Genomic DNA, 27,034 nt, shown 5'->3' with positions numbered 1-27,034 from the left:
ACACCAATGGAGGAGTATTCTCCTTTCTCCTCAGCCTCACCAGCATGTACTATCACTTGAGTTTGTTTTTTTTTATGATGACTACAGTATTTATTTTATTTTTTTATTCTTATTTATTTTTTAATATTAGTTACAGTTTAATAACTTTGTATCCCAGCTGTATCCCGCTCTCTCATTCCCTCCCAATCCCACCCTCCCTCCTTCATCTCCTCCCTGCCCCTTTCCAAGTCCACTGATTGGGGAGGACCTCCTCCCCTTTCATCTGACCCTGGTTTATCAGGTATCTTCAGGACTGGCTGCAAAGTCCTCGTCTGTGGCTTAGTAGGATTGCTCCTTCCTCGGGAGGGGGGGGAGGTGCCATTGAGTCCATGTCAGAAATAGGGTTCCCCTTACTAGGGTTCCCACTTGGATACTGAGCTACCATGGGCTACACAGCTACTCTGGCAGGTTCAAGATGGACTCTCCTAGATGTTGACCATTTCTCAGCCATTCGAGATTCCTCTATTGAGAATTCTCTGTTTATATCTGCACCCCATTTTTCAATTGGGTTATTTGGTTTTGTTGATATGTAGTTTTTTGAGTTCTTTACATACTTTGGCTATTAGCCCCTTTTGGATATAGGGTTGGTGAAGCTCTTTCCCCATTTCTCTAGGCTGCTATTTTTGTCTTTTGATGGTGTCCTTTGCCTTACAGAAGCTTTTCAGTTTCATGAGGTCCCATTTATTAATTGTTGATCTTAGTGCCTGAGCTGTTTGTGTTCTGTTCAAAATTTTTGTCTTCTGTGCTGACGTAGTCAAGGCTATTCACCACTTTATTATCTAACAGGTTCAATAAATCTGGTTTTATGTTGAGGTCTTTGATCCACTTTGACTTGAGTTTTGTGCAGGGTGATAAATACGAGTTTATTTGCATTTTGCTACTTGTAGACATCCAGTTAAACCAGCAACATTTATTGAAGATGATTTCTTTTTTCTATTGTATGGTTTTGGCTTCTTTGTCAAAAATCAAGTGTCCATAAATGTGTGAGTTTATTTCTTGGTCTTCAATTTGATTCCGTTGATCAACTTGTCATTTTTATGCCAATACCATACATTTTTATTACTGTTGTTCTGTAGAACAAATTGAAATTAGGGATAGTGATATCTCTAGAAGATTTTTTGTTTTTTTGTTTTTGTTTTTATTGTATAGGGTTATTTAAGATATTCTGTTTTTGTTTATTTTCTGTATGAAGTTGAATTTTTCTTTCTTTCAAGGTCTGTAAAGAATTATGTTGGAATTTTTATGGGAATTATATTGAGCTTGTAGATTGCTTTTGGTAAGATGACCATTTTTACTATGTTATTCTTTCCTATCCGTGAGCATAGGTGATCTTTCCATCTTCTGATATCTTCTTTAATCCTTTCTTCAGTAACTTGAAGTTCTTGTCATACAGGACTTTCACTTACTTGGTTAGAATTACAATATGATATTTTATATTATTTGTGGCTATTGTAAAAGGCGTTATTTCCCTAATTTCTTTCTCAGCCCTTTTGTCTTTTGTATACAGAGGGCTACTGATTTTTTTTTTTGAGCTAATTTTGCATCCAGCCACTTTGCTAAAGGTGTTCATCAGCTGTAGGAGTTTCCTGGTAGAATTTTGGGGTTCACTCAGGTATACTATCATATCATCTGCAAACAGTGATACTTGAACTCCTTCCTTTCCAATTTGTATCCCCTTGGTCTTCTCTAGTTTTCTTATTGCTGTAGCCATAACTTCAAGTACTGTGTTGAAGAGATACGGAAAGTAGAGAGCCTCGTCTTGTCCCAGATTTTAGTGGAATTGCTTTAAGTTTCCATTGAACTTGACATTGACTATCAGCTGTATTATTGCCTTTATTATGTTTAGTATGCACCTTGTCTCCCTGATCTCTCCAAGACTTTTATCATGAAAGGGTTTTGGATTTTGTCAAAGGCTTTTTCAGCATCCGATGAGATGATCATGTGAGGGTTTTTTTAGGTTTATTTATATGGTGGATTACAATCTCCTCACTTCCCTCCCTGTCTTCAACAGTCACATGAAGAGCTAAGAACACCAAGCAGAACAGAAGTTCTGAAGGGAAAAAAAACAAAGGAAAAGGAAAAGGAAAGGAACAGCAAAGGACTAAGAAGTAAAACTTTAGCAATGTTCAGTTCAAAGCTGAGACCCAGAAGTTTTATAACTACAGGCTAGAAGTTCCTGGATAGAAAAAAAAAAAAACAAAAACGTACAAATAAGTCACTGCTAAAGTTCAGAATCACTGGTTCCAGACCTGTCCCACCCTTGAAATAATTAGTTCACTCAATTTTGCCACAGCCATAATACACAGTTCTCTGTATCACCCTTATATTACTGAAAACTGACCCCAGAGTTATTGAATTATATACTAGGTGATGCTTTGTCTTCGTTCTTTTCTTTTCCCAGTAGACCCTGAGATAAGGATTTAAACCTCTCTTTTTTATAAAGTAAGCCAGAGAAGCACAGAGGATGAGAGGGGAGCAGAGAGGAGGAGAAAAGGTAGCCCAGGAAGGGGCGCCGTGTCCAAGACCTCACTCCTACAGAAAAACTGTGGCTATCAGTATTAACTGAGGGAGGAGGGACCCAGAAAATGATACATAAACACCAATTCCTTTTGTGATTACTTTAAAGCTACTCTCCAGACCAAGTATGGTTCTGCAAACAAACAAACAAGAAAGTTCTTTGTGAGGGGCAAAGAATGCCCTGTGTTGGTAAAAGGAAGCTGAACTGAAAGGATAGAAGCTGGGGTCAAATGATAAGGGAGGAGGGCTCCCCCTTTCTGAGGACTAGGGAGAAGGGGGAAGGAGGGAGCTGGGACCCAGAGAAGATCAGGGAGCGGGCTACAATCAGTGTGTAAAGGGAATGAATTATAAAAAATAAATTTAAATTTAAAAAGAAAAAAAGAAAAGAAAACAAGCTAGCAATACAGATATTTATGAGCTCTGAGATTTTGAAACAGGAAAGTTGTGTTTTTTTGTCTCCTTGGCTGCCATCTAGTGGTGCAGGATGTAGCATCAGCTGAAAACATTCAGAGCAGAAGAGACTGAAAACAGCAAAAAGGAGTTTGCTAAGACAAAATGCAATTGTCCTCTCTAGTAGCTCTTACCTAGATCCTCCTCTCCTCATGGTCCATGTTCTTTATTCATAAAAGTAAGAGTCAATCATCCAAAATGGATGCAGAACCAAAAACTGTGTGCTTGGACTGAGACACGGGGGCTTGGGTGGTGAGTGGATGCCCTTCAGAGGCAAAAACTCTGCAGGAGAGCAGGAGGCTGGGGGGTGGGGACACAGAGAAGCTGTCTCAGGGAAGTGTTCAGAGACTCGGTCAGGAAGGGCTTTCTGTGACTTTATTAGTTTATTATTATAACAAGAAGGTTTAAAAGCTCGGGAGCACACACAGCCAGCACATAGCTGTCATTCAGCGCCGTGGTTGAGCTCAGATAACTTCCTGACTTGTCTCTCTTCTTCCCTTGAGCCTACCCAAGGGCCAGTGAATTTTCTTGAGCAAAAATGCATAGTACAAATATATGAATCTAAATAAGCGTGCACATTAGTCTCTGTAATCTTTCGCTCACTCTGTCTTAAAAAGGTAAATTTTAAGTCACCCATAAAAACACCGAATGGCTGAGTTGATTCCTCAAGCCTTCCAAATGGCCTCTAAGCTCAAGCCCAGCCATCTTCCTCCTACTGAAGATGAGGGACTTATCTCTACTTTAACTATTTTTGATTTTGCATTAAAAGTGAACAAGGATGTTCTATCAGACTGTAACCTCTCTTCCTGCTCTGCATCATTTTGGAGTTGGAGAAAATGGAGCAAGGTCTCTCACAAAAATGGAGCAAGGTCTCTCACAAAAGCAGTGAAAGGTTGTGGGTACAAACATGGTGCATAGTACGGACTCGAAGTCCGACTTTTTACAATCACAGGCCTTAGGCCGGCTGTTCCCACCCTGTGGCTTGCGACCCCTTTGGAGTCAAACGATCATTTTTCACCGAGGTCACATATCCAATATCCTGCATATCAGATATTTATGTTAGAATTCATAACAGTAACAAAATTACGGCTATGAAATCCCAACAAAAATGCTTTTATGGTTGGGGAAGAGTCTCTGCAACATGATGAGCCGTGTTAAAGGGTCACAGATTGGAAAGGTGGAGAACCACTGTCTTTCCAAATCCTCTGCGCCTCAGGTGCTTGGCCCACTAAACGGAGAACTGTGCACTGCCTTCTCCACAGGAGTCTCGTGAGAGTTAAACGACCTCCGACAAAGAATGGGGTGGAAGGGTGTCAGGCACAAAATCTGGGCTTGCTAATTGTCAACTACTAGTATGCCCAAAGCTCCCAAAAAGTTCACACAGGACTGCCAATTATTTCACAACCTGAACCGTGCTGAAACATCTGACAATTCAAAATCCAAGCCCCCAAGGATAACGAGGTCTCCAGCACCGTGAAGGCTCTCCACACAAACCCGAGATACTCGGCTCTAAACAACTGGTGAGCGGCTGTCAATTACATCTCTCAGAGTTCATTTTTTGCCTAGCAACAAAGCTTCAGCTTCATTAGGGGCCTTGCAGTACAGACTTCCAGGTTCTCTCAGGCAGGCAAAGCGAAGCTTGCCAGAGCTTTAAAGTGACTCCACCTGCTTGTAAAAGCACAACTATTCATCCTACCAGAGTGAAGTTTCAATCGAAAATGAACCTCTATATCTCATAGGTGTTCTGATTCCAACTTTGCCTTCTCAAAGCCCAGGTCTGAGTGTGAGTCTAAAAATGAATGAGCAAGTGATTCTGACACCCTCCCAAGAAACAAAAGGAGGAAGGCAGACAAAAAGCCCTCTTGTAACTCAGTTTTTCTTTTTCACATTCCTTAAAGATGTACAGAGCTTAGAGAATCACCTGAGAGAAGCTCTCATCAAAGGCCAGCCTCGCACAGGCAGAGCTTGGAAAAAGATTCTCATCTTGGTGGAGGGCATCTACAGGTATGTAAGCAGACGAAGGTATTTGACGCTCCATGGCTCACGCTGCCCGATAAGAACAGATGACATTTCTGCCTAAAGAAAGGAGTTGCTTGTGAATGTCATGGAGGAACATCAGCTAGAGCTACTGATAGGAGTGGCTAGGTCTAGGGTCCTCTGTCTTCTACACCTCCGTGCTCTTGCTTGAACACTTTGGGGCTGACATGCTGGTGAAGCCTTCTTTGGAAATGTCCTCATTGCTGATCTGTGCTGCTTCTTTCCAGTGCCCAGAATGTCAAAGATTTGTGCCAGGGCTTTTTAACATGAGGATGTCTCAAGACATGTCTGTCACAGGTGTTTCCGTGGGTGGCCCCAACCCCACTCTGTGACAGTGAACACACACGCCAACTTCAATCCTTAACCAGCTAGGTTAATGACTGGCGTCAGAACACGGGACTCTCCTCAAGGGTGATCCTTGCTCCAGAGCTGGGACGGGGATGTGCTGTCTTAACATTTGACGATATTCTCAGGGCCCTTTTCCTGCCCTCTTCACACTGAGCAGGCAAAATACCCACTGAGTCACCCAGAGCAGCGCTTCTATAATGCTGGCTGTGATTGAATTTGCTTCATTCTCCATCTAAACCAATTACGTGGCGCAAATGGAAATTGCATCCAAGCACTTTTGTCTACACGCTTTTCTGTAAGCCAAGGAAATGTTATCTCAGAAAGCCCTTAACTCAGTTCCAACACAGTCTTTACAGCAAGGGAACCTGGGACTATTTTCCCTATGAGCTGCTTATAGAGGCGAAACAGAAAGGAGAAAGTGAGGGCTGGGGATCCCTTAATGGAGAGACAGGAGACAGCAAGAGCATTGAGAGCCCTCCCTCTAGAGCAAACAACTTTGCTATATTGACAGTTGATTGTTTTCCAACCTGAAGCCTCTTCAACTAAAAACAGATAAGTTTATGAAGACACTGTCTTTATCAATCATAAGTAAACACTGTCCTGAGTAACAAAAGAAAAACATTCCTCTGCTTCTGGGTCACAGGAGAGTGAATTCCCCCAGGCTGAAGGTAATAGAAAGACTGGAGCCATCTTTGACTTGAAATGCCCCGAGTTCTGTACTTCCTGAGTAGTGCTATGCGGTTGCAGTTTACCCTGGACTGCCTTCCACACCCACATAGTTACCTCTGAAGCTCAGCAGGAGTGTCTAGTGCTGACAAAGTCTCTAAAAGAGTGGTCTCTCTAAAGCTGGGGTGATTTTTCCTCCCAGCCCCAACCAGGGAGCATCTGGAAGGTTTTATGGACACATGTGAAGTAGAATACTATTGACATCTAGTGGGCAGAAGCTGGGAATGAGCCTGAACATCCACAAACCATGAGGTATTCAGAAGAATTCTGTAGTTCAAAACAGCAACAGTGGTGCAGCCGAGAAAGCCCTGTTCTGGGGTAGCTAGCCAGCCACTGGCCCAACACTTGGTACTTTTAGGAAGTAATCTCATCCTGAGCCTGTGCGTCACAGCCTTCTGAGGAAAGAGGAAAGCTTTCTCCCTGTGTGGTTTATAGCAGGTGCCAGCCTGAGGTTCAAGCAGCCCTTATCTAAAAAACTGTTATTCAGGTTTGGACCCAGGATATGAGGAATTGGCTGTGGGAAGGCAGACTGGTCTCCTTTAACCAGAGTCAAAGGAGCACATCTTCAAACAGACAACTTAGCTCCACTGAAGGAGAGTTGCGTTTTTTAAGTACTTAGATCATGGCTGGAATCAGAAGTGCGTCGGTGTTTTCCTGACAAACATTCCCATCAGAAACAGCTCCAGCAGCAGGACTTGGTGGGGGCTAGGCTAGGCTCCATCCCATCCCATCAGGTCAGAGAAGGAACGTGTGCAGGTGTGAAGTTCTAGCGCCAAGCCAATGAGGCACTAAACCACAATTTAGCGACAGCGACCCCTCAGTCAACTAATGCTGTGTAACCAACCCCTGTAAAGAATAAAGATTCGTGGGGTCATTTCTTATCTTCTCTGGTCCTGTGAGTCAGGTCTGCTGTACTCCATTATCCACTGAGCTCACTCACATGGCTGCAGTAAGGCAAGAATTCAAGCAGGGACGGAATATCCAAAACTAGCTCATTCACACATTTAGCACTGCCTTTTGGAGTGACTGGGGTGCCTTTTACTCATTCACATGAGTCTGCTTTTATTCAATGATTCCTTACAACATAGCCTCTGGCTTCCAGGACATAAAACCCAGAAGTTGCCAGTTTTAAGAGACTGGCCCAAAACTAATGTTGTGCCCTAGTGGCCAAACACATGAGAGAGCCAGGAAAGGTGGATTACAGTTTAAACCCTTGATGGAAAGATCAGATTGTGTATGCAAAAATGGGAAGCTTGCAGGCACCTATCTTTGCATCGGTTTATTGTAGATAAATCTAGGATGTACAGAGAGCAAAGATTTCATGTCTGTGAACTGATGCCACAGAGAGCAACCTTTTGTCTTCTATGTATAATAACTCTGCCACCTAGCAACCCTCATCCCTCAAGGTTCTTCCTTTGTAAACTAAGACTAGCCTAACTTGAATTTGAGAGCAAAATTATGGTGGGTAAGCCTTCATATGAGCATGCTCATTAAGAACTATCACTAGAAAATGAAATTGCTTTCCATAAAGAGTCAGGGTTGGGAATGTGACATCAATAGTTCCCAAGTCCACCTCGATTCGTGAGAAGTGTGTACTGTCCGTGTGGCTAAACATTTCATGTGTATGATATTGCACAAGCCTGCTGAGAGTACTATAAAGATGAAGAAACAGTGGCTTGGAGGCTTAGATAAATTGCCCTAGGGATGGATTAATAACTCAAGCAGAGTTGGGGTTACAAACCAGACGGCCCTGGTAGAAGAAAGGTTGGATGTCACCAGGGCAGGCAACCTATGAGCAATCCGTAAGCACCGAACGCCCAAAGTCACCCTGACTAGGCCCCAAATTCTCCATCTGTAAATTAAGGGGGGTTGAAAATTTAAGTCTAAAGCTCCATAAATCCTTGATTTAGCATCTAAAAGTCAAATATTATTTAAGTGTTCTGATCTGATTCCCCAATATTGTGTTAAACATGTATTGCTGTGGGTTGGAGAATATCCCTCTAATCCTAACAGAAGAACCAGTCTGGGATCTTCCCAAAGGAGATGAATTCTCACCAGATACAGATAGTGCAAGCAAATAAGCAAGGTTTACGTCAGCCAGTGAGAAAGCAAAAGGAAGGGGCATCCTCTTGTCTCAAGGCACAGCTGAACTAGAAGGTAACAACAAAAGGCTGTCTCTAGTACCTGGGCTCACAAGGCTTAGTGTACCACCCAGGAGGCAGTCTGGGATGGTCTCCTCCCAAGAATAATGGAGACTTTCTTTGAAACCATCCTTACCCATAATTCATTCTATTACAGTTAAATACACTAGAGGCAAGAGCATGTTTAGAAGCCTGAGTGGCCATACAGCTGAGGTTAATAGGACAATACAGGAACCTCCTGTTATTGGAGCTGACTGGCAAAGGCCTGCCAAGACTGACCTCCATGTTTTTCTCAGAGCCCTGTCCTTCCTCTTATTTCATCAAAGTGGCTGTCTCAAACTCAGATAAAGTCCTTTTGCCTCCCCAACTTCGTTTCTTCAGCCCTCAGACTTCCATCTTGTCTTTAAAATGCTGTAAGCTGGCAGGACAAATATGCTAGAAACCTGACATGACAGAAACAGCCATTCATTTTTTTCTAGAACTGAATTTGGCAAGAGGCAACGTTGTTAAATCACTTTAATTCAAACATTTGGGTTTGACTATATTATTTTTGTAGTATCTCAGGAGAATAGATTCCTTTTCAATTCATAATGGGTGAAAAAAATCCCGAAATGATTCAAAAGCATGTTGCTGGTAAAGGTGTCCCAGATAACTTGGAACAACAACTGGCATAGTTGGAGCCCAAACTTTCAAAATCAAAAAAATTCGCCAGCCCTTCCCAGATCACACATACAGGCACATGATGAATTACCAGACGGCCTTGAGTCTAAGAAGAGATGACAAGCCTTTCTCCCACAAACGGAAAACTTAAGAATAGAGTCGGTGGTAAACTTCTTCCTTTCTCTATGGTTTCAACATGTAAAGACAAAGAATAAGATAAATTTATCTGAACTCCTTTCTCTTCCTCCCTGTTATCTCTCTATCTCCATCTCTCCCTTCTCTTCCTTTTCCTCTCCTTTGCATCACCCTTTCTTTTTCCCTTTTCCTCTCAACAACTCTGTGTCCATTCCTCTCCCCTCTTTTCTTCTTTCTCTTGGCTTTAAACCTTGGGCCTGACATGAAGAGTTTTCCACCATACAAGTTGTCTGAGCTGTGCTTTAATTTTTGGTTTTCATGTGGAGGGCAGGGTGATGAGAGGAAGATTTTAAAAGATATAAAAAAGTAATTCACTGACTTATGTGTTAAAGAATAATTCAGGTCCCTAGACAGAGCCTCAAAGTAACTGATGATGTTATCTTAATTTATAACTGTATTTTCTTTCTTTTTCTGGTATTAAAGTCAAAAGAAAAGCAAAACCTTTCATCCAGGAAAAAAAACAGCATGCTGTGTATTTTTCGTTATTGCTTTTGCTTTTGATTGGCAGAAACTAGTGGTGATAACACAAATAGCCATTTTGTACTTGTGTCCAGACTCATTACCCAGGTTCAAGGTAAATTCAATAATACTGGGGGGGAAAGAAAACAGTGTGGATGAACACGACTATGCAGAAGCTGAGTTCTCTTTAGGACTCTATGTGTGCCTGGCATGAACTCCAAAACATCAACAGTACTGTAGAAGCATTAATCTTAGAAGAAGAAATACAAACTAGGTGGGCAGTTCCCATCAAAAGGTGGGTAACTGACTGTGGAGACTGTCTGTCTATACATACTGTTCAGCCTTAACTTTGCCTCCTGCCAAATCCAGTTCCAGGAAAAAAAAAAAAAAAGAATGGCTATATCATGTCAGAGCCCTCTGGACCTTTTGCTCGGTTATTCTACAAATCTAAAGCTCTTATTACAAGAAATTTTGTCAATTCAAAAGTTTTCTTTCTAACTTTAATCTAAAACTTGGAAAACTAAAATAAATAATAAAATAGGACTAAAGCAAAAGATTATGTTAATAGTGATAAATGTTGTTGTTTATCACTACAAAACAAAGTGTTGCTCCCAGGTACTGGTATGAGCTCAAGCTAGAAGTTCGTATAAAGCATCATCCTCCCCTCTCGCCCCTGGGAACCTCTGGAGCCTCTGTGGGAGAACCCAGAAACCTGTGCCTTTAGCCTATCAGGTGATTTTAAGACTTAACCAACTTCTGTTCCATCACTCTGAAGAAACATGAAGAAAGGGTGCCACCAGGAACCTCCCAGAAGGCTGATTTGTAATGCGTGCTGAACAGGGTTGCTAAATGATATTCTATCGTGATGGAATTAATACTATGCTGTCTGAAGTTCTGTCCTTAATTCTCCAGTCTAATCATTAGCAGTTCAAATGCTAAATTTAGGTCTGGCAGACATGGCCAAACAAACAACAACAGATAGATCAAAGTGGCTGAGTGGAGCACTTTTATTAAAGCTAGGCCAAAACCATTGATATAATTGTAATAATCAACTTTACAAACAAATTAGAGTGGCAATGTGGTAAGTTTATCTTTGAGCTGAGCATGAAGGTTAACAACACAATCCATCAAACATAAAGTATTTTGTTCAAGTAGCATCCATTTGCAGAGAAGCTTCACAAGATTGAAACGTCTCTCCTGAATAAGCTCTGCGTTAGAAGTAAGTGACAGACCCTTGTGAGCAGCCTGACCCTGGCAGGGCAGGCTTTCTAGGAAGCACTGGAAGGAGGTGAGCAGAGCCTGAAGCCAGGAGGATATTCACTACTCACCAGCTGTTTTTTCTTTCTGTGCCAGCATGGAAGGTAGCATTTTGAACCTGCCCCAGATAGTGGCTCTCAAGAAGAAATACAAGGCTTACCTCTACGTTGATGAAGCTCACAGTATTGGTGCTATAGGCTCCAAGGGCCAAGGTGTCAGAGACTTCTTTGGACTGGCTTCCGAAGATATCGACATACACATGGGGACATTCACCAAAACCTTTGCATCTGCAGGAGGCTACATAGCTGGGAAAAAGGTAAGAAAATAACTCCCTGTGTTAGCGTAGATCCTGAACACTCAAGACCCACGGCACAAGGGCGCCTTTTCCAAATCATAGCAGTTGTCTCTACAAGCCTACATTTATCGCCAAGAGACTGTAGTGCAGCTCCAACTGGTAGGAGATTGTTGGCCCCAAATGAGTGCATGGAGGTGCTGTTAACAGGTTGTCTGAGGCTTGCAGTCCCTACCCAACGAGAACAAAAGTTGGGTCTAACTGCTCAGCCAGTTAGACTTATTGGAGTATGTTAGCAGAAAGCAGCCCTGTCACTAAAAGTCAGTGGTTTAAAACAATAGATCGCCTAGCCACTTACCATGAGACATCGATGTCTAAAAGTCTGTTTTCAATGGCCTTTGCCCTGCCATAGCTGCTGCTTTCATCCATACTCAGAGCATTGCGTTTCGACCTCCTGCTTCCTTCCTCTGGGGATGACCTGGGTAATGTTAGAAGCACAGGGAACACCAGGCCCTCAAAGACTTCAGCAAAGTCTAGTGGAGGGCTAACTATTTCCTTCCGAACTGTCATATCAGCAGGATCAGAGGGTCTCAAATTCAGGAAGTGTCTGTTCTGGGTTACCTTGCTTTGTGAGGCTGTGGGCTTCGATTACGTTAGCAGCAGTTCTGAGCCACAAAACTTTTAACCAAGCGTAACTCTTGTTTCCTGAGCCAAAATCACCTGAATAAACTCAAGCAAGCAGATCGTTGAAACGGTGTCAAATTTGTTGGATGTCACATTTTCCTCCTAGGTGCCTTCATTTGATATGTACTTTAAACAATGGCCCAGGACTGGCAGCAGGAAGGACAGTTTCCCGGTATCCAGCCAGTGCTCTCTGTTCTATAGGCAGGGGCAGGGTTTCAAAAGTGTAATACTTTTAAGATTGAGCAATTGTGAAAATTATCATTATTACAGTAAACAGGATGTCAAGCCTACTCTCTTCCTCCTCCTAACCCATGTTATGCTGCAGTATCTCAGGTAACCACCAGGTGGCATCATAAATTAGCGCGTGTTCAGCGGGGACTCATTAGCCACACTGAGACAGATTTCAACATGTGGAGATTAAACAAGAGGATGAAGGCCACAGATCTTGAAAACAATCAAGTGGTTCCAAAACTCTAGAAAAATATTGGGAAAAAAAAAAACACACCTGGCTCTGAAGTCTCTTGTTAATCTTGGTGTGCAGTGACAGGATTCCTAAGAAGTGCACATTGAATGTTCCAGGAGTCTTCACGGAGCAGAGCCTTACACATTAGCAACCAGATAAACATGCAAGTAAACACTGCTTGGAAACAAGCGAGGGGAGAAAAACAGCTTGGACTGAGGTCTCACGGAGAGCAGGGGTATTGTGGGGGTCTCAGTTTTCCCCCTTGTTAAAATAGCGTTCTACAAATTCGTCTTGGCTGATCAGGGACTAACTCCAAGCTAAAGCAGTTTCTCATAAGCCTATGAGCTTGTCTCTTTTGCTCTGTGGGTTTGGAGCTCTGCGGACAGACAGTAAACCATCCTCCCCTCCCCGGACGCTCCAGGTGAAAATTCAGGTAATCACGTCACTCCTCGCCTCAGGCCTGTAGTGTCTACGGAGAAAGCTGATGGGGAGCTGATAGGGTTGGGTTCTTTTTCAGCTGTCAATGTTTAGTGCGCTGACTGCGGGAGGACCTGTGCTCAGTGCTGCCCATGCTCTCCTCCGAGCACTGGTCCTGCCTCCTCTTGCGTCCCTGTGTCACCCACCGCTACTCCCAGCCCCCACGGGACGACCGGTTCCCAGGTGAAGCAGAGATAGCCCTTGTGACCTGTGACCGATAGGCTGCAGGGTGGGAATTCTAGAGGAGGGAAGTGGAAAACAGAGGCTAGCTTTGGAAGGTGACAGTTAGCTCCAGCAGCCTGAAAAGCAAGCAAAGGAAGGTCCCGTACAGAAGCAGTTCTGTTGTGGTATGCTCAGCCCTGCCTGCACTTAACAGCCCTTTGAAATAAATAGGGGTCATGGAATGAGTACCAAGATGTTTATTCTAAAAGCCTCCTGTCTGATTCCCTCCCCAAAACCCACCCTTGCCCTTGAACTCCAGGCCTATGGGTAAAGAAAATAATCAAGGTTTTGAACTGAAAAAAAAAAAAAAAAAAAGACTTAGAAACCTGCCCCTGAAAGAACCTCTACCCCGTACCCATTTCCAAAGAAAGACACAATGCAGACACTTTCTTAGCAAAGGACCAGAGCCAGCTCTTCACTCGCGGCTTGCGGTACCATCAGAGGATGAGTGGAAGGAAATGGTGGGCTTTCCTTGACACTCTCCAGAAGCTACTGCAGAACCCCACTTCCTCAACCAAACAATCAAAATAGCCTTCACCCACACTGAGGCAAAACGGACTCAGTCCAGTGTAATTGTATTTCAAGACACACTGTCACTCTTGTGATGAAGGAAGAAACAAGCTAAGGATCACTGGTTTGGTGGGTTGCAGCTACCCATATTCAGGTAATTTAACCTTAGATCATTCCCTTTGCAAATAAGAAACTGAAATAATGAGATTCCAAGAAGTTTCATGCTTTAGTCCCTGCTTCCATCACACAATGTTCTACATATCTTTCAGTTGACAACCCAACAACAGTCACCATCTGTATTAGGTTCCATAATGTACCTTTTCTCATATATATATATGCTGACATTCAATATAGATATTGAATATATATTTATAATAACTCTCAGGTAGGTCTCACTGTTATTTGTGCATGATCACAAAGCTGTCAGGAACAAAGCCAGGAATTTGATTGAGCAGTTGAGTTCCAGAACCTATGCTTCAGTTCTGGGACATACTACCTCTCAAGGGAACAACTCCTCAGCACCTTGTCCCCAGATCACTAGCTTCTCTCTCTGGTACCAATTGACTCCTCCATTCTGTGCTCACACATTCCATTCTTAATTCTCATTTTAGGAAGCCTATATGTGTGCTTTTACCTCCTCCACATTCCTCCAAAGCCACCCAGCAACTGTGGCCAGATCACGTTTTGAAATGTTCCTCCATAGACACAGGAACCTAGAAGCCTCCATTGTCCAAGACATTTGGCTCACTACCTGCCCCTCGTTGGCTCCCTAGCAGCCTGCAGGAAAGGATGTCATCTCAACAGAGGATGAAATCCCGTTGCCTTTTACTAGAGGGCAGAACAGAAACTCAGAAAGGCACTGTATATGTGATTCTTAAAAATCACCAAAGATCTAACTCTCTTTGAGGGGCTCCAGACCCTCCAGAGTGAACTTCCTTAAACACCACATAGCTGATTAATCAAGGCCTGCCACAGTCATCTATACTTTTCAAAAGTAGGGAAAGCGTTCCCAATGCTTTTATATGATTCAAAAAAAAAGAAGTCAAAGATATCAGACTAGAATATAGACTCACACATGAATCTAGGACATAGCCCATCACAAGGTCTTTAATACATTTTCTGGAAGGAAAAATAAAAGGGAGAGAAGAAAAAAGAGAAGAAGAATTAAAAAAAAAAACAGAAGGCAAGAAGTAAACACTTATTATTAATGAAAAATAATTAAAATAAGTAATTTTAAATCTTTTTAAAGGAGAATGAAATAAAAGGAAAATAAGAACCTAGAATTAGAAAGGAAAGAAACCTTTTGAAGGGTTGAACAAAAGTGCCCGGTGACTTTCGAGGCAGCCTGAGAACCAGCACCGTATCACTGTTCTGAAAGCAGGACTCAGGGCCACACCAGCTTCCTGGCCTGCTTGAAGGGACGATCATAAGAATAAGAGTGCAAGGCTGGTGGGAACCAGGAATGGAGGCAGGCATTTTCTGGGATCTTCTCTCCTTCCAAGGTTTCACTTCTTCTCCCTCAGCCTTCATGTTTCAAAGCTTCATAGGTCCTGTCTCTCACCAGAGCATCCCGACTGCTTCTCCTACAAGTACTCTCTTTCCTCTGCATCCTGCCTTCTATTCCATGCATTTCTGCAGGTGCTGTTCATTTTCATAGCACAGAAGAACCACATCTTGTATCATTGGCCATTCCTGAGCATTTGCTCTTGTGCAAGGCAGATATTTCAGAAAGTGTTTTTCCTTCCCATGCTTTGTTTTCAACTTATAGTCCAACTCAAAATCTGCAGTTTCCTTACACTTTTGTATGCTTTCTAGGTTTTAATAGGAAAGACTAAGAAAAAGAGGGAAGCAAAATAAGTAGTTGAAAGTTACCCATTGAAGGCTGGACAACCCACTTCTGCCTTCTGAGGACCTGAGCAAGTGTCTTGCTGTAATGCACAGAAGACAAGTTCTGAAAGTTATTTGCTGCCATTTTTTGCTTCTGCCTTTATTTTAGGAACTTGTGGATTATGTACGGACTCACTCACAAAATGCTTTTTATGCTACATCCATGAGTCCCGTTCTAGCAGCACAGGTTATCAGATCATTGAAGATCCTTATGGGAGAAGACGGGACCAATGAAGGTAAGGAGTCTACAGAGAACGCAGAAGCCTGAGAACTTTCAGGCTTCTGCCCATCAATTGCCCACCTTCTCAAGTGTGCGCTTCCGTCTTATGAAGCCCAATTTCTTAATCAAGTCAAGTGATGAGCACATGAGAACTGCTATCATCACACACACATGCTCACACCACAGACCCTTTGTTAAAACAAATACATACAGTCTTCAGCAACATGTTAATATGATCATCAAATTAGGATCATTTTTGTATTATCAGTTGCTAAAATGAAATAAGCAATGTCTGTGTGTATGTGTGTTTGTGTGCACATGTATGTGAGTGTGCATTTGTATGTATGCTTGTGTCTGTTTGCCTGTGCTTGATCACTGTCCCCATGCTCCCTGAGGTGGATATCATCAGTTTAATATTTTGTATGTTTTATTGTCAGAGGTTGGGCAAGGGAAAGCCACCACTGTGGCCCTCTCATTGAGCCTTCCCACTAGCCAGAATATCGAGGAAGAAAATGTAAAATGAAGGTTTTTTTTATCACCAAAGCAGGAAAATGACCCACAAGATGGTTCCTTTTCTATCATACAAAGTCACTGGTGGATAGCTGAGAACATTTTAGGATTTTTAAAGCTTTTCTTTATTTTTGTGGAGTTTTTGGGAGGTGGGGAGAGACAGGTTTCTCTGTGTATCTTTGGCCATCCTGGTCTCGACTTGCCTTGTAGACCAGGCTGGCCTCAAACTCACAGCAATCTGCTTGTCTCTGCCTCCCTGAGTGCTGGGATTAAAGGCCCAGCTTCTTTTGTGTTTTTGATGTACGTATTGAAAGGCTGAGAAAGCAGTCTAGGGAGCCCTGTTGATGCAAACAGAAGGTAGCTGCTAGGATTTGATTCCTGCAGCACTATTTATCATCATGTGCCATTCTGCAAGCAAATGGCTCACCCAGCCCTGGGCAGGAGACTTAACTTCTCTTTGATTCAGTTCTCCCAGCTGTGAAACGAGAGTAATAACATTTATTCATTGAGACTTTATGATAGTTAGGTAAGTTAATCCATTTAAAATACTCAGGAGTATCTGGAAACAATCATAAATTTTATATAACTGCTGTTATTGCTATTGCTCATTCCTGAGGCGATCAAAAAGTATGTGAGAACTCACTCATTCTGTGGAAAATGTCTTAGGAAAGAAATGAAGTAGGACTGAATGTCCTACCACGTCTCGAATTAGTCAGGATAAGCAAGGTTTAGCTACTATAACAAACCCTGAAGATACTGTTAACTTAACAGAGGTAAGGCTTATTTCTTTCATTCCAGTAGTGATATTATTTTGTGTGCTTGTTTTGTAATGTACTCTTCCGGAACCGATAAGGGCATTCATCACTGTGAGATGCTAACTTCCTGCTTCCAACAGTCATTAGTTGTCTGCAGTTCCTTGTGTAGGGATGGGACATCATGAAATTCCCCTTCTTCCACTTTAGCAGGTCCTTGTGTTCTTAACATCACAAAAAGAATACTTTACCTCATGTCTCTTGCCATCCTGTGAATTAAAAGAAAGCAGAATGCTGTGTGTGGAAATAGACGTTGGAGGACATAGAAGACAGTCTTTTGGGTTTTCCTTTCTTTTTTATTCAAATAACTGAAAGAGAAGAGTGGTTCCCTTGAAAGAATCATCAACCACGTTTCAGGTAACTCTGCCTGGCACATCTTTTAAAAGATTCAAAGGCGGGAATGAGCACATTGACCTCATTTGTAACAATGCCTGCTCAAATGAATGAGACAGGTGAGAATCCTGCCTTAGGCTGTCCTTCTCTACAAAGATGCGCTCGGAATAAAGTTACCCGAATCTCCAACAGACGCATCACACAAGGTCTGCCTCACAGGGTCCGGGAAAGAGGAGCCTGGCTCCAAGCCTGCTTCAGCCTACTGCAACTGTGAGTGGAGCCTTTCAAGGCTTTGTTACAGGCACGTTTGGGGAGCGGTTGGCCAGATCCGTTCTGTGATGAATGTCTTCACTTTAATCTGCAATGCAAAGCCATGTGCTTCAAAGAGAAGCAAGCTACAGCAATAAGGTCAGTGTTCCTTTGATGCCAAGGTTCAAAGATGAAATAGCAGTCCCAGTGAAATGACAATGTTTATGCACAAACAGCCACCTTCACTCTGCAGCCAGGCTGCTGGCGGAGTTAATGCACAGAGGCTGAGGGTCTGCAGGCCGGGTGCATTCCACATGCACCAAGGCCCGTTTAATCTCCTAGCCTGTCATTCTGTGCAACACACTGAGCCCAGCGTGGAGATTCCATTTTTCCATCCCAATGGTTGTTGGGTGGTCTCCCAGCTAAACCAATGTTGTAAGCCCCTTAAGGGCAAGAAATGTGTCTTGAATTAATTTTGTGTTCCTCTGAGTGTCAAACTCAGTGCTTGGCTTAATAAATACGTCATGACTCGGCTTCCATCTCACCAGCCTTCTGGATTTCAGCTCAGTGTTTATGCTAAATAAGATCGTGGGGATGTTTACCTCAGAGCACTGGGAGGCAGAGTCCAGTATACACCAGTGTGGCACCTGAAGGGACCTCTCAGTGAAAGGGAACACTTTTGGAGAGGGCGTGAAAGATTACCATTCTGTTGCTGGCTTAATCTAGATGTCAAGCAAGTGGCCACAAGGGATGAGGCCCCAGACCCCACCAACAGCTTCCCTACAAAAAGCAATGTCATCTCTTGTCTTATTTTATTTAGATCTTTGAGTGTACTTTTTTTTTTTCCGGTTAAGCAGTCAGTCTCTTTCAACTCCCAATCTCAAATGCTCATCCCTAAAACCCTTTGTCCCCAACTGTGGACAATCTTCGACTTCTCATAGAGGAAAATGGAGGTTGAATTGTACAAATAATTAAGAAACATCCTCTGAAGCCAGATCACTTGTGGTGTAGTGCCTGCTGTGCTCCATCTCTGAAGTCAGCTCCTCCACTAAAAGCTGAGGTAGTGGAAGGACTAAGCGGTGTGGTATTGGCGGTGGGTGCTGCATGCTGCTGACACACAGTAGGAACTTAAGAAAGGCACTATTATTTGTAGCTTTCCTGCTTTCTTCCCTTCCTCCTCCAAATACTGTCAGTAGTTTTTGCCCACCTTGGAATTCTCCCTTTTTCTAAAACGTGATGGCTACTCTTCCACAAATCCTGCAACACTTGCTTAAAACGATTTCTATAATCTGGCCATCTCTCAAACTCCACATCTGAGGAATAGCATCCTCAATAATTCTGCCCACTTCTGTGTTGGCATTTTGGGTTTTTTTTTTTTTTTGCTTTGTCCTCTGTACAAATCATCCCTTTTAGCATTTATTTTAACTGTACAAATTCACAGGGTACAGTATAATGATTTAACACAGGCATACACTGTGAGTGATCGTCAAATCAGGGCTATTAGTAGTTCCATTTCTTTGTACATCTTAAACGCTTTGAGCAACATTTCAATACGTGTGTGCACTATGAGAAAACTGAGACAGTTAACATTTCTACCTCTAACTTTTTACTGCACTTGGAGCCTCTGAACTTCTGTTTTCTAGTTACTCATAAATAACAGGGCGTTATGGATTGTAATCCCACTGAGCTTCAGAACATTAACATTTATTTTATCTATGATTTGGTATCCATTATTCATCCTCTCTCCATCCCTTCTTCCTCAACCCTTCCCAACCTCTAACAGATCTATTCTATGTTCTTACTGACATTTTACAGTACCATCTCTGTGAGGGAAACACTAATTAAAAAGGAGGGAATATAACTCATGCCACGCCACTCCCCGACTCCATCAGCTTCCTGTTCACTTGCCATGAGGTCCAGAGGCCCACAGGCTTTCCACACTTCTCCCTCACAATCCTCGGGCTCTTTCTGCTGGATCAGTACAGCCCTGGGATTCAGGAGCACTCAATCAACTTCCACAGAAAGGCCTTTGCACTTTATGCTACCTCTGAACTAGATCTGCTTTGTCTGCAGTGTTTGCCACCCATCTCTGATCAGAACTGGTCTTCTGAAGCTGTCTCATACTATGTACCTCTGCCTTCATCTCTCCCTTTCATTTTCATAGTATTCGTGAGTATTCTTTCCTTTTTCTCACTGGACTACAAACTCCAAGAGACGGGACTCCTCCTGTCATCATGCTAAGACCAGTGCCCTGCCAGCATGGTTCTCGGTCTCTCAACAAAGATTATCGAATGACAGCAATGCTCCCCCTTGTCCCTCTGTCTCAGCAAACCAATGCCTGTGATCTCCTTTGCATAGCCGTGCTCCATTCCTCTCTTTGAAAAGCACTGATCCCTTTCCGCAGCACGGTCTTGCTGGGATCCATCCAAAACAAACTTCCCTTCCCTCTTCTTCCTTTCCCACCGTTGCTGTTGCCCTCAGCAGCATACCTCTGAGGAGTGCCCCACCCAGCCTGCTTGCTCCTGGGTCCTCAGCCCTGTCCCTCTTGCCTTAGCTCCTCCCCTCCCTTCTGGGGGATTTTACTCTCCTGATGCTCTCCTCATCCTCCTCCTGCACAAATGGCTTTGACCTCTTGACATCCTTCTTCCTTGAGTAACAGCCTTCAGATACTACTGTCCTCTGGTTTTCCTTGTGATTTTATTTTTCCCCATCCCCTTTGCTTCTGCCTCTTCCTCTGTCTTGTCTGTCAGAATCCCCACCTCTGTTTACTGTACAATTCCTTAGCACAAGTGTCCTCTTGAGACTCCTTCCCTTTACATAATAATGTGATTCCACATCAGACTCACCTAACTGCTCCTTAGCCCCTGAGTCACAATAGAAATTAGCTCATCACTCCTGAAAATCCCCAGTGCCCTTTAAAAGGCCTGCATGACTCTGTCTGGGTGTCACCATTCATGTATACACTGATAAAATAATTTATGCAATAATAGTAATAACTAGTCAACTGTTACTATTATTATTATAGTTACAGATTTATATCCTAATGAAAGAACAGCTGTATTTCCCGTCAGGCTCTTAATTAGCCTCTTTGATAGTGTGAAAGAGCTGCAGATCCACTTATTTGAAGATGCACTTCTTTGCGTAGTTTAGAATTTTGTCTAACATCAGTTATTTCACATAAAATGTTTAACTGGAGACAGGAGTGTGACACAGTTCTAGCAATAACTAAAGATCTAATTTGATCTGTTGATTAGCTGGTTCCTTGAGTAATGAAAATGGCTACAGAGGAGCCTCATCTATGACCTTACCAGTGACCTCTGAGCTGTTACTTCAGTGTCATGCTGCTAGGACAATCACCAAATCTCTGAACCACAAAATTTGTCATTTGTCATCACATGCCTAGAAATATTTTTGTTTACAGTTACATCACTAGTAACACCTACTGACAGAAAAAGAACAGTGGAAATTTACTCAAAATATATATACAAAGCTCCAATTCTTAACGTGTGATATTTTATTTCATTAGGTTACATCTGAGTCATTCTCAAGCAAATCTCCTGTCCTTCAGGGACAGACTTACGAAAGGCAGAGCTCCCTCCCTGCTATCTTCAAAGTCACACGTCAGCTGGCTGACTCCTTTCAGTCTGAGCTTTAGCCAGTCTAGTTGGCTAGTCTTGGACATTTTGCCTCCTGAGGCATCTTTAGTTTTAGCTCCACCTACACCTAGAAAGTGCAATCCATAGTAAAGAACAGATTGTAGAGGTGAATCTTAAAAAAACAAAAAACAAACAAACAAAAAAAAAACCTCCCAAAGCTGCCATCAGGACAAGGAACTTGGAAAATTCATGATGCTTTCTGTGACTAGAGAGGCACATTATTACCTTTCTCCCCAGACTCCACTGGCCGTAACTCGGCCACATGATGTTGCCTAACCACAGAGAAGCCTGGAAGGTGGACTGTACCCAGGAAGAAAACTCTCCTGAGGTGGGGGCCAGGCCTCACCACCCTCAGACCCCCGGCGAACTTTTAGATCTTACACCTTTTAGGCAGTTGCCAATCTTTCTGCAGTGGCTTAGCAGATAAACCATTGAGCTGGACTATAGTAAGAGTAGCTAAGATTAAGAGGGAACTAGTGCCCAAAGGACTAGAATGACCTCTTTCTCTCATGTAGGCTCTCCAGGCTGCTAGTCCTGCTTGGCTACACCTCTGCTCTCTCTTTTTTTATAGAACCGTGTTTTCCCGTAATGCATAGTGATGTCGTTTCCTTTATGCTCTAAACTCCCCAGCACCATATACTTCACGGTGGCAGAGAGCACACCCTGAGGAAAATGCCTCTCCAGAAAAACGTTAAAATTGACACTAAATTAGAAAAGCTCTGGAATTTAGGCAGAAACCGAGAAAAAAAATCTTTTTCTTTTTTTTTAGAAAAAAAAATAAGGGCTATAATGAAACAGAAAATGGTACTATTATTAGAAATTTAAAATTATAATTTAAAACATGACCACTTGGGCTCCTGATCTGAGCTTGGATGGATTTAATTTTTAGTTGGTCCCTATTCTCCCGCTTAGTGCTCCTTGAATTGTTTTGAGACCAGAGACTAATGGAAGTTAATATCTAAGGAGCCTCCATGTTCATATTGTGCTCATAGCCAACTCTTGGCTAACTGAGTGACTAAACACAGAAATCTAAATTTTGGGCCTAGAGGTAGGAAACTGGATATCCCATACCAAGACTGAGTTTATGTGGAAAGGCCCTGATCAGTGTCCCTCCGAGCGGCTCGCCTTCTTTGAGAAGCCCTGAGGACCATTTGTTACCGTTGTTATGGGTAAGTGGGCAAGCTTCTGCCAAATAGTTCATTCTGAGACTTTTGTCAAAGTTCTAAAGCTTGAATATCTGGACTTCGCTCAATTACTGAAAGAAGTGTTAAATAAAATGCCAAAGTCTTTCAAGTAGCCTCATTATTTTTGAAGCTCATTTTTTAAAATGTACCTTGTTCAGAGAAACAAAAGAAAAAAAATGAGTGAGTGATACTTAGAATGTATGGGGGGGCGGGGATCAACCCTGTTTCACTTCAGAATCCTTTTGTCTGGATTATTTCACTCATTCTGATTATTTGTGAAAGTTTATCAAGAGACTGACATGCGAGGCACTGACCCTGCTCCCAGCCCAACGTGGACTTGGAGAAAGTGGCACCAGCCCTTTCCAGCTGTAACCTCCACCTTTGCTCTGATCTCAGGAACAGGGCACACATATTTTTACACTTGAGTTTGAGAGGTTTAAAAACAACAGTGTCCAAGTGCAAAGGTTTAGGGCATCCTCGAGACAGAAAAAGAGGGGAGTGCAGTGAGTAACAGCCATTAGCTGTCGAGGGGAACTTGGTCTCTTCCCACAGTTTGTTTTTGTCAGACAGTGCTTTTCTGCAGTGCCAGCTGCTTGCTGGCTTTGAAGCAGGTTTATGCATTGGTATCATCAAGCTTATCTCGCATGCGTTATGTCTTCACTCTGTCCCTTCTGTTAGGAAGAGACAGCAAGAAGCAAACTACCAATCTCTAAACACATGGTTTAAAAAGGTTTTCCCACGTTTCTTACTGTCTTTCTCAGCAAAGAACTCAGATAGAAACTCAATAGAACTCAAAAGAAAACTGGCCACCTACCAGTTTTTGTTTTTTTTCTTCCTAGTCAAACTCAGCAGCATGTTTGTTCTGTCGCTCTGCTATCCCTCGATGAATGTAAGTGGCACCAAAAGAATTCCATCCAAAGCGCACAGTCTGAGGGTCCTGGCATTGAAGGCCTTGGCATTGTTGAGGGAGGATTTAGCTGCTGCTTCCTAACTGTATTTGCCACTTGGTTACCAGCTGGAGACACAGAGAGAAGCCGAGAAGGACCAGAGGGCACGGAGAGCTGCGTTTTCTAAATGGTTTCAGGCCACTGGCATCTCAGCAACAGCTAATACAAACCAGATGTCAGTCGCTGCGCTCCGCTGGCTTTCAGCTGAGGGCCTGCCTCCGGCCATGATTAATCACCTGTGCTGGTGGCTAGAGCGGGTTACCTGGTCTTTTTGTGTGAGCAGACCTAAGGTCAGGGTCAGCAATCATGGGGGCAGGCATTTGCCTCCCTGCATTATTGCTGCTCATATACACATAGGACAAGTTGAGTTTGTCGAGTGAACTCAAAATTAGCCAACACACTGAACTCTTGGATAAGAAGGATGTTTGCCTGATTACACAGAGATGCCTGGCAAACTTTTCCCAGACCTGTGCCTCTCCGTTTGCTCCATCTTCAGGGTTAGCTAACGATAGAATGTTACGTCAGTCTAGGAAATCAGCACTTATCTGGGAGTCCTTACAGAGCTTCCCAGCAAAAGCATAACGGGAACTGCGAGTCTTTCAGATGATCTGGAGCCAAGATCGCACGGCTCCTTCCTTTCAGCCATCAGCAACCCTGCTGAAATGTCTTCCTCCTCTGAGGCGCTGAGGCAGGGAGGGGAGTTAGGACGCAGCCCACATGGACTGCAGTGTGTACCACACTGCTTCAGTACAACTAGAGAAGGAGAGAAGCGAATTCTCCTTGTCTCGTCTTCCAGAAGGAAAAAGAGCTGGTTTCCCACACCAGGCTTTGTTTCTCTCATCACGGGCTCATTTTTCAACCGTGCACTGAAACTTACTCAGCCTTGCTCTGGTTTGGAGAATTTTGTAGAGAAAACCAGCTACCTCACCAGCCACAGCTGGGGAGGATTAAGCAGGTGGATTCATGCCTAATGAAGCCCAGCATGTGTGAGTTTGAGCTACAAGGAATGTATTGGCTTTCTGTTTCTGCATAACAAATTGCCTTAAGTGGCCGCTTAAAACAATGCCTTTTATTATCAGCTACCTTGCAGAGAATCTGAGCAAGGCCGCCCCAGGAGGCTGAAGTAAGACGTTGCCCTTTCATCAACTCAGGCTCCTCTCCAGGGGTAGCCTGTATGTGGCAGAGTTCATTTCTTTGGTGCTGTAAGACTGAGGTCCCCATTTTCTTGTTGGCTGGTTGCCAGAGCCATTCTCAGCATGTGGAGGTCAGTAGTTCTTGATCCTTAAAGACAGTAGAGGGCTCTCCTTCCCAGCCAGGCCTCTTTCCACAAATCTCTTTCTTCCAGAAGGTCCTAGTCTAAGGGTTCACTGGATCAGTGTGTCACTGCTTGTTCATCTCTCTAGAGCGTTCAGATGTTTTATTTGATTATATATATATATGAAATATACTTGTTATATATAACAGATATTTATACATAAAACAAATTTAGTGTGATACATACATACATATATATATGTATGTATGTATTGCAAGTTTTACATTTCCAGCAATGATCTGCTTCGATCCCTGGCACCAAAAAGATCTAGATCTCATTCACCCCATCAAAAAAAAAAAAAAAAAAGTCATTTTCTACTTAAGACACTGCTGTCATTCTCATCCCCAATTCCCCAAATCAGACTTGGTGGCATTTGAATATTACATTGATCTAGTTCACTAATCCCTCCATAATGTAATTCAAGCATTATGAACAATGGAGCCACCAATTCTGGTAACTCAAACCAAACTTCTATGCACAAGTCATGAGCTTACCACTTCCAAATCTCTTCTCCAGACTCCCAGAGCATCTGTCTGCTGGGACACTGGATTTTCTACATTCTATTATGATAATATTACCCTTCTAGTTTATAGGCCCCTGGAAAAGAGTGGTATCTAAGTTACTTTTCTATTGTCATAACAAAAGAGCATGACCAAGGCAAATCTAAGATAAAACACCTAATTTGTAGCTCATGGTTGAAAAGTCTCTGTCCATCATGGTGAGAAATGTGGCAGCATGACTGTAACTGAGATGTAACTGAGAGCTTACATCCTTATCCATAAGTGTGAGGCAGAGAGAGCTAACCGGGAATGCCGCAGGCCTTTGAAACTTCAAAGCCTTCCCACAGTGACATACCTACTCCAACAGGGGACATCTCCTATTCCTTCCCAAACAGTTCCACTAATTGAGGAACAAGCATTCAAACATGAGCCACAGGGACCATGCTCATTCAAACAGCATAGGGGGCTCACTCATCTTCCAGTCCTCTACTGACTTCAGCTGTCATCTGCATATGAGAAGCCATGCACCAGCAAATACTGAGGCATCGCCCTCCTGCAACCCTGGAGTACGCTGAGCGGCCGCTGCCAACCCCAGTCATTAGTTACACTGGTGATGGCACACAGCAGCGAGTGACCATTTTGTCTTCGTAGAAAAGGAGCATGTGGGGCCTCCCAGCAGCTGTCCTGACTGCTCCCAGAAACTCCTTTAGCTGTTCTCTGCTGACTTCAGGTACAACTTACTGTCATTATTGTCATTATCATTGCTATCGGTGTTGTTGAATCAACAACCTCGATGTAACATGTCGCTTTTGAGCCATGGTACTGAACTGGAGGAAGCCTCATAGCTGTCCAGCGAGTTTTAAGGGCTAACCCCAGGCCTTTAGGACACAATCTTGAAGTGGAAGGTTGATGGTTCTGCAAGGTTTTTTCCTTGTATAAAATAGTGCACTTCACTGTGACGCTCTCATGCATTTTGCTTATATTCATTTCTATTACCTGCTGCTCTTCATCTTCCCTCAATACACTGTCTTCTTTACACTTTCATATGAACATGTACTCCCACACACACATACATACTTACACACATGCATATACATACATGTATATACATACATGTACATATATGTTTATATATCCATAGAGAGAGGGAGGAGGAATTGATTCTGCATATAAGAGAAAATTTGTCTTATTTTCCTATTACCCTCAATTTTTAAAAAATTCCAGAAACCTTTGGTGTGCCCCTTTGTTAAAAATCACTAATTCATAAGGGGTCTGGGAGTCCATCTCTTCTTTGATATATAAAATTCTGTTAGAGACTTGCTAAGATACTACCGTCAAGGTAAGTGCAAATAACTCAATCACGAATATTCCTTAGCAGTATTATGGTGATGCACACAAACCTCGATGCACAGTATTATGGTGATACACAACAAACCTACAGTGTGTTGCCCTCTGCATGCCATGTTCTATCCGCCCTTAATGAGATCGTTTCTCTTCAAAGAGCTCCAGAACTCCTGCTTCTGCCTTAGGCCCAGCCTCTGTACGTAATAACAGCTTTCTATGTGTCAAATGTGCACATCCTTGCATTATCGGTGAGCTAACTCTTCAAAGAGGACACTTTGATAATCGTATCAGCAGAGCCAGTTCCCGTGTTATCTTGGCAATGCTTTCATAATCCTCAAGCCTCAGTTTCCACATCTGTAAAGGATTCCACAACTCCACTCTCTGGCTCCTCGTTAATGTGCAGATGACCTTTCTCATTCTGCATGATGAGTAAAATCCCTAACAGTGTGTTTGAGTAGCTTTGTAGTAGTAGCCCCTCCAAGCCCTTGAAATCAGGCCATGAAGATAGCTGCTCAGCCTGGTGTCCAATCTGCCCCTCTGTGTACATTCCCCAGGGCCATGGCCGAGCAGACTAAAGAGCCCCTGGCACATGTGTAGAGC

At 43.0% G+C, this 27,034-nt stretch overlaps 1 protein-coding gene across 1 annotated transcript in view; it reads left to right on the top strand.

Annotated features, from left to right (window-relative positions):
* Sptlc3 (serine palmitoyltransferase long chain base subunit 3) overlaps positions 1 to 27,034 on the top strand; it is a 110,954-nt gene that overhangs the window by 61,962 nt on the left and 21,958 nt on the right. Inside the window, exons 7-9 of the mRNA XM_021642551.2 lie at positions 4,905 to 5,010; positions 10,926 to 11,145; positions 15,474 to 15,600. Of these exons, the coding sequence (XP_021498226.1) occupies positions 4,905 to 5,010; positions 10,926 to 11,145; positions 15,474 to 15,600 (453 nt within the window). The remainder of the gene's footprint in view (positions 1 to 4,904; positions 5,011 to 10,925; positions 11,146 to 15,473; positions 15,601 to 27,034) is intronic.

This window comes from Meriones unguiculatus, chromosome 4 (genome assembly GCF_030254825.1).
Source record: "Meriones unguiculatus strain TT.TT164.6M chromosome 4, Bangor_MerUng_6.1, whole genome shotgun sequence".
NCBI lineage: Eukaryota > Metazoa > Chordata > Mammalia > Rodentia > Muridae > Meriones > Meriones unguiculatus.
This window is presented reverse-complemented; position numbering and strand designations above follow the sequence as displayed.